A 12462-nucleotide genomic window follows, 5' to 3' on the forward strand; every position below is an offset into this window, starting at 1 on the left:
ACATGAGTATCGTTTGTACAAATTTTTTTGACATACAATAAAAATTAAACATAAATTTTTTTATTAAATAAATTATTACACATGAATACAACAAAATCTTACATCACCCCATCAACTTATTATATCCTATTTTCATTTCTATATCCATCTTTATTTGTATTAATCTACATTTGCTACACATCCAAAAGAATTTTTGTCTTTATACTTTTATATTAGAATATATATATTTGTTACCAAAAGTAAATTAATGGGGTAATTAATATTGTATATAAGGTGCTGTATAAAAAAATTGTACATAAGGATGGCCTTTAAAAGGTGTTAGCTGAACAGCATCTTAAGAAAGAAGAGAATTATATCTGATGGGGTAACTAATTCGTGCCAAAGAAATAAAAATGAAGAAGCCTCAGACGAGAAAAAAGAATTACGAAGAAATTAAGAGAACAAAAAAGAACTTCCAAATCTCGAAGAAAACAAAATAAGCTAATATTTTGCAACAAAATTCACATACAATTGATTAACGAGAGCGTTTACATTTTTTGATCAATGGAGGACAAATTGAAGGAACTTTGTAAGCTGAGTAGTCATAATTATATATGCAATTGGAGTATCCTTCACTAGCTTTGGCTTTAGGCATTTCCATTACTCCAACTAAAGAATTAATCTGGGGATGAAGATTCGAGGTAGTGCTAATTAGTTGAGGGGATCCAGCTTGAGATTGTGGTACCCAACTTTGCAGTGGAAACGAACACATGCTGACTTGAACATCTTGGTTCTGAAACGCTGATTGGTGCTCATAATCCTGAAACAACATAAACCATCAGTCTAACTTGTTAAATAAAAGTTGGCCCCTCTGTATCCAAGTTTCTTAATTGAAGTTATATATGCTATTTTGATAAACTTCTCATAAGAAAAAGAAATGAATTTAGTTTTTCTCGGAATCAAAATCAACTTATATACTCATTTGATTTTTCTATTTTTTATCCATAAGAATAGAAGACAAATACTCACGCACCTGATTAACCAATCGAACTAAATCTCCTTCGTCTTGATTGCTCTTTGAAAGTATAAGTTGATTTTAGCTTAATTTATTTTCAATTTCTATGTTATAATCCTATGAGTATCTATTAAAAAAAATTCAGGGAACTGAATACTACTATCATACCTTAGATAAACCATTAGATGCAAATGAAGCATCTAAAAGATCTTCCATGCAGTAACCGGGAATGGTCTGAATCAAGTACTCAGAAATGCTGCTAGTTGAAACCGAACCCGTGTCACAAGCCATGTTGTCTCCAACCGTGGGAGAAGAACTGATATTCTCATTTGACAAAGAACTTATTGGTCTGTTTATTTTAGAACTAGAGGTTGTTCTTTCTTCAATGGCAGTGTCATTTGAGGAAAGTGATGTTGGGTCTGAAGCATCAGCACCGATCTTTACGCCAGTGAGAAGAAACCTGTTGTGTTTCTTGGTATGTTCGTTGACCCCATGAATAGAAAGATCACATTCTCTACATAGTATTGCTCTGTCCTCTTTGCAAAAAAGATATGCACGCCTCTCCTGCAAAAGACCGTTTTGAGAAACGAATATATCACACATTAAGAGAGGGGGAGTGATTATAAACTACGGTTTTCTTGTATTCCTAAGAAATGTGGGAACTTTTTTTTATCAGTAGATAAGAGAAGAGAAAAGGAGTGAGTACATACATGACAGATATCACAAAGAGGGGAGTCTTTGGAAGTGGGGTGGTGAAGGGAGAAGCGTTTGTGTTTGTCTGCGAGCTTGTTGGCATGGTGGATGGTGCGATCACAAGCATGGCAGAGAGAGGCTTCATCAGAGGGGCAGAAAAAGGAAGCAACTTCATTGTGACACACATCACACTGGATCTTCATCTTTGGGTATAGTTAGCTGAATGCTGGATTTGATTGGAGATATTGGTTTTGAGGCCAAGAGAATAGGGGGGGGGGGGGGGGGGGGGGGAAATTATGGGCGTTTCAGCATCATGGTCCAGAGAGAACAGCTAGGCTCGATGAGGGGTATTAAGTGTGTTTTTTGATCAGCTGAAAGAAAAATCTAGAATAGATGAATGCCATAGCAGACAGACATAGCTATCTCTTTTCTCTCTCCATGTTATGTTTCACTTTCTTCGAGTAAACTACTGGGAGTGAGCAAGTTGGCTTAATTTATTTATTTTATAGCAAAAAAATTTACTCTCATTTTGAGTTCGCTGTTCTGGAGGCGGCATGACATGACTTCATCTGCCTCTTTTATTGATTCAAACGCTACTGTTTTAATTCAAGGCTTCAGTATAAATTGGTTAGGAGAGAAGCAACGGAAATTGAGTTCGGTAAAATGAATTAAGGTTTAAATTTTTATTAGAAGATATGTCCATATTTGAGACTCACAAATATACCCTTTAGCATATTGTATTAAACCCCTTTTCTTTATTGACATAAGTTTATTAAAAATTAAAATTTTTGATAATTTTATTATTCACTTAAATTTTAGCTGTTTATAATTTATAATGCGTATTAGATAGTGTGTGATCGAGAATATTTCAGTAGCACTCCTCATTAATTAATTTACCATCGTAAATGTTTATGCCCTTACTAAAGAAAGAGATGGGTGAGGATACTGAAGTCTGAAGCAATGTCAGCTTTTGGAAACCGAAGCTTCCTTATCATAGCCACTCTTTGCAGCGATAAATCATATTCAACACTATGAACACAATTTTTTTTTAAATAGTTTTCAATTCTTTATAATACCATGCTCAATCGTATAAAAAAAAGCCCATAGCAGAAATAATTGAATTAACCATGGTTTTCTTTTCATTTTATGAGTTTAAAATAAGGTCTATTAGTTTTCAATTTTAAGCATATATAATTTACTAAAATACTATAGAGAAGACAAATTGAGTCGAGAATAGGATGTATCGACCCAAACAATTCATAAATATGATCATAGATGGATTCTAAAATTTTAGGTATGAAAAAATTGAGATAATTTATTCTTGTTTAATAAATCAGTCTAAACCCACAGTATTATTTATTATTTTAATTTTATTTCCTTGTAAATTTTATAACAAAATAAAGAGGAATGGAGATAGTAAAAAAAAACTTGTTAAAAAATGTGTTCTCACTCATCTACACACACACACATATATATATATATATATATATATATATATATATATGCTTCCTATTTTCTAGCATGGCATGTGGGAATGCAAACTAAGATACCATTTGGCGAAGCAGGCAGCCAGAGCCAGAGAAGCCTCAACAACAAGATGTCTTTCTAAAAGAAGTTCAGAATCTGAAGTTTAATTGTCTATTCTCAATCATAATGTCTGAAAAAACGTATTGAAAAATAATGATCTAACGTAAAACTCACGTTTTTCTTGCCCATATTGTGACATACTAAACCATCAATAATTGTGTGTACCATACCACAAAAAGGAACTTTGTCAATGTAAAAAAACTGCTTTTATCAGAATATCAGCCCCCACTTTCAAACTCAACATTTTTCGTTCAAAATGTTGATGTCATTCCCAACTAACATTACTTAAAATCAATATAAAATCAAGATAATCTAAAATAATATATAATTGATTTTAAAAAATTAATGACATTATTTATCTCTAGTCAATATGTGACTTGATTTTTTTTTTCTAATTCACCTTCTCACGTTCAGCATTCGGCTTGGTGTCTAATCCTTTTGAATGGATCTAAAATAAATTATAATATCAAGAAGAAATCTGAACCTAACTTAATTCTAAAAGTTAACTCATAAAGTGAGTTTAGAGAGTGAGGATTATCCTTACCTTATATACTCTATTTTGATATTATCTTTAGTCAATGTGACTTAGTTTTTTTTCTAATTCAAAACATATTAAGTGCGGTTGTTGCAGACTTTGTTCTTCTCTTTGATCATATAATAATTGACCAAATGAACGCATATGCAAAACTGGAAAGTGCAAGAACGAACGAAAGTGTGGAAGTAATTAAAAAGTCGGCCAAACTAAACGACAGAAAAGACTTTTTCCAATATTCAATGTGCATACGTATCATCTAGCTTGAGAATCTTTCAAACGTGATATTGTAAAAGATATGCTCGTTTAGGGGAAGAAAAAATGTTGGTAGAAGATAAGAAAGGGATATTTTTCTTTTAATAATGACGAATATAAATTTGATTCCTCCCTCACATGGATGAGATTTTCAATGACAGGTAGTTTTTGTGGAGCGTGATCAATATCTCAAAAATAATTTTACAAGCTTAATTCTTTTTGTTGGAACCAAAGTAAAAAAAAAACATAATTAATTTTGAAAGGATAAAAAACAATAAAATGAATTTGATCTCTTTTAATAATTTTTTATACACACAATCACAATCGGAGAATCGAAACTCTCTCAGTATGATATTTTACGAGCATAACTAATTATTATAATGATCAATAGGGCACAATTTTAACTTGGTGTAGTAGAATTAAAATGCAAAATTCGTATGTGCTGCTAGTAGATCCAAGAAATTTCACTGTGCTATTTGTCGGTAGGAAGAATTCTCAAGCACCGATAATAATGGGAACAATGTATGTTGACAAAGGGTGATAAATGAACGGTGGAAGAGACTAAAATTGAGTATTTTTCTTGGATTCAAAAAGTGAGGCAGAAGACCAAGACCAACCAATTGGGTTAGGTTTAATAGTAGTAAGCACAATTGGTAGGGGAAAGTACCAAGGGGAAGTCAACTCCTAAAAAGAAGAGTGCAAAAAGTTCATGAACTCTTTTTTTCTTTTTTATTTGTTTTTGGGAATTCATCAACCTAATTTCTTCGTTTCACGTGTACCCTAGCACTAAAGTGTACTTTTTTCCATCTACAAAAATGTGTCTATTTATGTAAAATAAATAAATTTTAGCTTTGGTCTTTATAATTCTTTTTTCATTCCTCTATAACAAAGAACCCTTCAATTTTTAATCAAGAACTATCATTAACTAACTTTATTCAACAAAGTGGATCCCTTGCTTTGCTCGACTTTCGACGAAATTCAACCAGTGTCATTAGATCTTACTCTATGTAGTAAATTTATAGTTTTAAGTTTCGTAAAGACAATGAGAGGCAAGACAATGATAATGATAATGTTTGCTAGACAATTTACTATCTCTGCGCATTTTTTGCTCAGCCACTCATTGTATTGTATCTAAAACTCATCGCTCATATTATATGGGAGAGGAGGCCATAGGGAAAAATATTGCTCAAGAACCATGTGTAGAATGTTTAGTTAAATCTGCATCTTATGAAGGTTTAAAACGTTTCCACTTTCCATATTGAGAAGCTTGGCCCTCCATTCAATTTGATGGGTAAACGATTTTAAGGAACCTTTTAATGTAATGTGGACCTGATTAGCTGGGTCTTATAAATGTCATGAACCCATCGCCATCAATGTTTGTGTACGTAGCTTAGGGCTCATTTACTATTTCCCCCCCCCCTCCCCATTTTCTGTTTTTATTTTTAATTTATCTCTTGTTTTCAAAGATTTCTACAGGAAATAGAGAAAACAAAAAAAAATTGTTTTCATTGTTTTCTATACAAATCCTTAAAAAAAAAAAGAATACAATTTTATAAATTAAAGGTAAATACAGGAAATAAAAACAAAAGTACACATGCCCTTAGTCTTGCCCGCTATGCTACTAAAGATTGTGTTTGGAAACGTGTTGAAACCACGTTTAATAAGAAAATTGTGTTCCAATACAAAATCGTCACACACTAAATGTGCGCTCATTTGTTCATGGCCAACTAGTCTCTCCCACCACTACTTGTAAAATACATATGTTCGGAAGAAAAGAAAAAAAACTGTGTGTCGTACTTCTAACTGCAGAATAATTCTTCTAAAAAAAAAGCTGCAGAATACATATAGCTTTGGAAAAAAACACTAATTAATTATTTTTTGTCTTTGATTTTGTATACTTTGAGTGTCCAACTGAGTACTATATAATAAGATTGATTACCAATGTGGGCTACAATTTCGTACAAAAATATATTCATGAAAATAACGGGCCAGAAGTGTATGAAATTGGGCTCCCCGAAGCCCTTACTTATCCGGGCCCATACTTCTCTGACCATCAAAGCTTTATGGGCCTACGAATAATTTTTGTTTGGACAATAACATATTAAATATTAAAAATTAAAAAGAAAATTTTGGACAGGTAATAAAGTATATGGTTGGTATTTGGATGCGTAAAACTTAAAGAGTCACTAGAGAGGTTCTCTCTCTCTATCTCTCTCCCGCCATTGAAGTAAAGTAACTATCTATCGTTCTGAGAATGAGAATCAACGCATTCTGTGTCTCCGCCTCTGCTTCTATATATTCTCCTTTTCCTAATCCACATGTACTTTTTCGGTTTTTCCATTCTTCTGTTATGTATTTACACTAATTACTTTTTAGTTTAACCACTGTGACTCTCACTGATTAATCGTGTTATCTCTAGGGTGCGCTACTGCAAGATTGGAAGCTTCGGAAGCATAGGTTTAGCTTGAAGCTCACGGCATTTCCTTTGAATTCGAGTTGCAGGAAGAGGAGGTAATTAGTGATTATTGTTCAATTAACTATTGTATCATGTGATATTGTGATGTGATGATGATTTATTTCCACTTCTAGTGTTGCATTCTAATGTTTGATTAAGCTATTAAAAGTCGGAATAGTGAAACGGCGTGTTTGGATCTAAAAAAACAGGACAACTTTCATATGTGCAGCCAATCAAGAAGCCGAGGAGGCTTTTAAGAAGACTGTTGAAATTGATAGGCTCATAGATATGCTCAGAGAAGCTAATCCTCGCGAAGTAAGACTCATCTTAAGTTTTTAACCTCGTTTTATAGCAGGTGTAGCTCGTATAAATGTGATATGTGATTCGAACTCGGGTTTTATGTATTGATTGATTGGTTTTGGATAACGTTTTTTAATGGCATCAATGTTGTTTTCCTTTTGTGAACAGCTTCAGAAACTTGTTGTTGAAAACATCCTTGCTTTCAATCCAAGCTTTTGGGTGCGACTTGCAGCGAGAACTGATACTTGCAAGTCTGACGATGATAAAGTACACTTCTAAATGTCTGTAAATATTTCTGTGTCAGTCTCTGTATAGTTCTTTCATTACACTATTTGTCTTTGTTTGTTGTTGATATGCAGAAAGATTATGAAGAATTGGCTACAACGGTCATGAATGTGGTGGATTGCGTGGTGCATAAGACTAAAGTACCCCTCTCTCTTCACTGAACATTGTTAAGAAGTTGTTAGGCTATCTTTGTAGCTTCTTTTGATAATAATTTTGTTATTATGTGCTTGCTTTGAAGGAAAAGATTGAGTCTTCCACAGATGTCCTGAAGGGAGTACTAAAACCTGTGATTGATGCTGAAGGAGAGATTCCATGGCCTCCCAGAGATCCTCAGGCACTAACATTGATGGAAAAGGTCAGTTCTGTTTCTCATGGATTGGACTATTTAATTGGAAGAAATTTTTCTTATAAATTTTATACTATGTTCCCCTTCACTTCCTTATATAGTAAAGTAGGCAACAACAAAACACTATTTGTGTCATGACTGTCTTCTGTTAACATTAAGCTTAATTTGCATACTATTTGTTTTTCAATCGTTGCAAGGATTTCTGATTGACTTACCTTCATGCTAAAACTCAACATTTGATATATGTAATGCATCTTGAGAGTCTTTCATTCACCATCAAGTTTTGTGAAAAATGAATTAGATTAGACTTGAGAGACCAAATGATTAATGATAACAATAAACAAGGTGACATGTAAATAATAGCTTATGTATTCTTCTACTCCTATGTAATGCCAGCTTGACTGAGATAAGCACCATATAATCATTTGTGAAGTCAAAAGCAAACAAGTGTCTGCAGAATCATGGATATTTGTTATTGTTTTAGTCTTTCTTTTCTTTTAAATGAAGAGCTTTCTTTTTGGTAAGCTATTTTATTGCTAGTGGATTGTTTTGGTTATTCATAAATATTTTTAGCTAGTCTGCCATCTATGTAAATTTTAACTCCCAATCATTAGGAAATAAGTCAAAGGGAGCAAGAAGGACAGCTGGATGAAGGGTTCCTTGCTGAAGTTAATGCACAGCTACGACAAGTAAGTTTGTTTTTCGCTTTTACTGTTTTTTATTTAACCTACAATAATTTTCCATTGTCAGTACTCAGTAGACACTTTAGTAACAGAAACGTTGCTCAATGCCCACTATCTATATCATCCTTAAACCTTGCCGAGTTGCCATAGTTATTTATATATATCAAAAACATATCAAATGACCCTCAAAAATAAAAAAATAAAAGATACTAGGTGTGCTAGGTATGAACAATTTGGATATTTTTTAAGGCTTACTAATTTTGGACATTGAACTACTTATTATATTTCACAACAATTTCTCTCTTGTATGTATTCACATTTAGGGTATAGCTCAGATTTCTAATTAGCTTGCTGTTCTAGTAGGGTATCTTTTGAGATATTTGCATAGAACTGCTAGTTTGATCAATGCGTATTTTATATATGACACTTTTCTTTTTCCTTTTTCGATTGCAATTATATTGCATATAACATTACTTGATTAAGAGTTAAGACTCAACAGTATCTTGCCCATAATGAGCAGGCAAAGGAAGATGGTGATAAACCGGGGCTTGAGGCTATGATGCAAAAGGTGTTGCAGCTTTATGCTTCCATAGTTCTGTCAAAACGTAGTTATGCCATGAAAGGTAAGCTGCTATTTGATACTCTGGAGTTGGAAAGTACGTTAACTACACTAACTGTCTCACCATCATGATTTTTTCATCAACAAATCAATGTTCTGTTATCAATGCTCTTAAAATAATAGCTCTGCATTTCAATTCAATCTAATTTTTAGTTTCAGAATATATTTTATATAAAATCACAACAGATAAAAAAATGGTCATGATTGATTATAAGTTGCTTATGTAAAATATCAATTTCCACTAGTGGCGTATAGAAAATAAAGTCATAGACATCTTTTCATCTTATCATTGTATTCTTGCCTTCTTGCTTGTCAACATATCCTTGTGGATTGGCACAAACATTGAACTTTTATGTTTAATTCGGAAGGTTGCTATGTTCTTGCAGGGAAGGAAGTTTTGAAGGATGAGCAATTCCTTGAAACCATAATCCAAGGTGTCTTAACTATCCTTATCTTTTATGTTGTAGGAAAACATTTAATTGTAAATTAATATCAGAATTATGTGTCTGGTTTTTGAGAAAGAACTGCTTCCTAATTTTCAAGTTTGGGTTTATCTTCTCTTGTTTTGTTTTCATCCTCTTTTTAATGTATTTTTGGTGCTTGTGGAGAGTGCACAGGCAAGATTTCATTTTTCTAGAAATATATTTTTTATGAATTGCTCATTTCACTTGGTTTGATAGTAAAACAAGATGAATCAGTGTGAAATAAAATGAAAAAGTTTTAAGTCATAGTTATATTAATTTCTGATTAGATGAACAATAATCTCATCTTAAAACCAATAGGACTTCTGAATCTGATCAGGAGTCATTGCAAAATAGTTTACATGAAAGGGATTTTGGCAAATCACATTGGTAAAACTTCAATTTACAATATTACAGCTAGGTGGTTTTTCTTTATTTCTGTTTATCTAATCTAGTCTAGATTAATAGTGTGCCAGCTTTTATCTCCAACTGTTGGTACATAGCTTGCTTCAATGATCAATCATTCTCTTATCCCTTGCAGCTCCCGAACAAGAATGGAACAATATTTTAATCAATGGATTGACAATTGGTGCTGGGGATGTTTCCGCAGAGGATCTCTTTGCTGTCTTAAAGAAACGAATTGAACGCGTTTTGATTAGAACTGTGAGACAGCCATGTTTTTATACGTGTAGTTATTATTCCTTCTTTGTCTTCTACTTAACAGATGTTGTTTCTTTGATTTGTCCATGCTCTTTCTCCTCTCTGCATGCTTCTGAAAAACAAAGGAGGGAGGTTCTTACCAACAGCGGATTCTGACAGAATACCTGAAAGGCATTGAAACTAGAGCAGAGGAGATTGTTCAAGTGCTCCAGGGGAGACCACAATAGCATTTTCTTCGAACTTGAAATTGGCTTGGCAATTGGATGTCATGAGCCAAAACATTGTTCTGCATGATGGTAGAAGTGGTTTATTATTTGAAGAACAGATCAAGCTAATACACTAAGGTGGAGAAATATAGATGATCATATCTTCAACAGGTAGCAATACTCACGCGGATCGGAAGATTGGCTTTCAGAATACTTCACGCAACAGATTAAGTAATATATCTCCTGAAGCAAAAACTTAAAACAAAATATGTATATTTATTGTAATATTCGAATCTAGCAAAATTATAAATCTATCTCACTGTGTGTCCTTCCTGGAGACACTAGTTAAAGAGTAATAATTAATACATTTTATTCAATATTTTAATTATTTTTTAAAAATAAAATTAATCATTTTGTGGTTTCAATTTTGTAAATGCTTTCTTTTTATTTTATTTTTTTGTTTCCTTAATTTTAGCCACTTGCATTCCTCTTTATATTTATTTATTAGCATATGGACATGCACTACTTACTACAATAATAATAAGTTAATGTTTTCGAGTGAATTGCAATTTCTTTGAATTGTGCAGCATGAAATTTGAAACATGAAAAATATAATAAAATATGAAAGATAAATAATCATTTTTGTTCTTGAATGTGTAATTTGTTGATAAATGTGTTCTTAAAAAATAAAAATACAAAATTTTGTTTACAACAGTGTAAAAAATGTAACAAATATATTTTAATAGTAGATTGTAACTACTTATTACAATTTGAAAAAAATTATAATCATTCTGACAAAGGGATCGAATTAGTAATTTAATGTTTTTTTAACTTAACTCATCTCAAATAACACACAAAAATCCTTGTATATTTAAAATTTTGATTTGGTTGTTAACTGAAATTCAAATCATAGAATTAAGGTTAAATAGGTGAAAGTAAAAAAAATTAAATAAGAAAAATATAATAATTGTTATTTTTGTATTTGCTTTATTAACTTTAAATTAATGATAAAAACTCGTAAATTAAATTGAGTCTAAAAGAAAAAAGAATACTCATTTTATAAACACCCGTAAATAATTTTTTTATACTTCCATACTTGATAAAAGGTTCAAGTAAAAAAAATACTTATTGTAAAGCATTATAGTTAAATTAGATTTATGAATAATTTTTAGGAAAACTTATAATTACAATGATACTTTTAATTTGTAAAAAACACTCACCTCCTTTTGAATGATTTTTTTAAGGTTAAAATTTTTTAAATGATCAGTAAATAAAAAATAATTGTATATGATTTTAAAAAAATAATTTAAAAATCAACAAACTTTTATTATAATTTATAATTTGATGTCATTACATATACTAATAAACATTCATATTTTATCATCAAAATTTATAGAAAAACAATTAAATAAATAGTATTTTATTAAATAAAACAATGATTTTTGTACCTGTAAAAGAAAAATAAATTCCTTTTTTTTGTGTTGATAGCTTAAATTTATATAATGGAAACAAACACTTACCCGTGTGATATAACTTTTCCTGTGTCGCAATCATTATAATTTTTTTAAAATTATAATAATTAGTCATAATCTATTATTAATATCCAGATATATTTATCATACTTTCTACATATTTAGAGATTAAAGTTTGTATTTTTATCTTTTAGGAACGCATTTGTTAGTGGAATGAGAAGACAACAAGTAAAAAAATATATTATAGGACAACTCTATGCTAACAATTAGAGATAATCACCTTGACAAATTTGTCTTTTTGGGTTACGTAATTTTTTATGGACGGAAGTTAACGGCTGAATACATTTGTTGCATTTTTTTTAGAGGACTAAATTTTGTATTTTTATTTTTTCAAAAATATACTCAGCCAATTAAATATTTAGTAACAAAAGTTGTTAGTTACCCAAATATTAATGAAAAGTAGATCCTGAGAATTTTCATCACGCTCAATTGTTTTTTTTTTTAAGAATTACAGAGGATTCAGATCGAATTCACGTGCATGATCCATCGGCAAAATGTTTGTAGGCTTGAGCTTATATATACCGCTTAAATGCTCTTAAATCTTTAGCACCGTTTAAAATGTTTTAATTTGTGTATAGCATCGTAGTTTTCTGAAAAAAAAAAGGAGTTTTCATTGAAATGGAGTGAATTACGAATTTAATCTCAGAAATTATAATACTTTTTGTCAAATTAGTTTTTGAAATTAATAAAATGGGAAAGTAATTTCTGAAGTTATAATTTATTAATCAGATTAGTTGTCGAATTGTAGAGATTGGTCTAATTTGCTTCTGTTTTTTTTTCTTTATAATATTTTTCTTTCTTTCTTAAAAAAAACAAAGATTTTGATTTTAAAAAGATGTTGTAGAAAATTATAT

At 31.1% G+C, this 12462-nt stretch overlaps 2 protein-coding genes across 2 annotated transcripts; one reads left to right on the top strand and one right to left on the bottom strand.

The window, feature by feature from the left end:
* Positions 1-459: 459 nt before the first annotated feature.
* LOC114375068 (B-box zinc finger protein 20-like) lies at positions 460-2183 on the bottom strand. Its single transcript, XM_028332818.1, has 3 exons — positions 1705-2183; positions 1163-1558; positions 460-799 (listed from the first exon to the last, which is right to left on the bottom strand). Exons 1-3 carry the CDS (start codon positions 1888-1890, stop codon positions 515-517), a joined length of 867 nt encoding a protein of 288 aa, XP_028188619.1. The 5' UTR covers positions 1891-2183; the 3' UTR covers positions 460-514.
* A 4040-nt stretch (positions 2184-6223) lies between these two features.
* LOC114374267 lies at positions 6224-10501 on the top strand. The gene is made up of 11 exons (XM_028331892.1): positions 6224-6381; positions 6481-6572; positions 6726-6831; positions 6985-7083; positions 7176-7241; positions 7340-7456; positions 8062-8136; positions 8651-8753; positions 9136-9183; positions 9752-9873; positions 9996-10501. The coding sequence occupies exons 1-11, from the start codon at positions 6316-6318 to the stop codon at positions 10095-10097; spliced, it is 996 nt and encodes a 331-aa protein (XP_028187693.1). The 5' UTR covers positions 6224-6315; the 3' UTR covers positions 10098-10501.
* The last annotated feature ends 1961 nt before the right edge of the window (positions 10502-12462 follow it).

This window comes from Glycine soja, chromosome 11 (genome assembly GCF_004193775.1).
Source record: "Glycine soja cultivar W05 chromosome 11, ASM419377v2, whole genome shotgun sequence".
Classification (NCBI taxonomy): Eukaryota; Viridiplantae; Streptophyta; class Magnoliopsida; order Fabales; family Fabaceae; genus Glycine; species Glycine soja.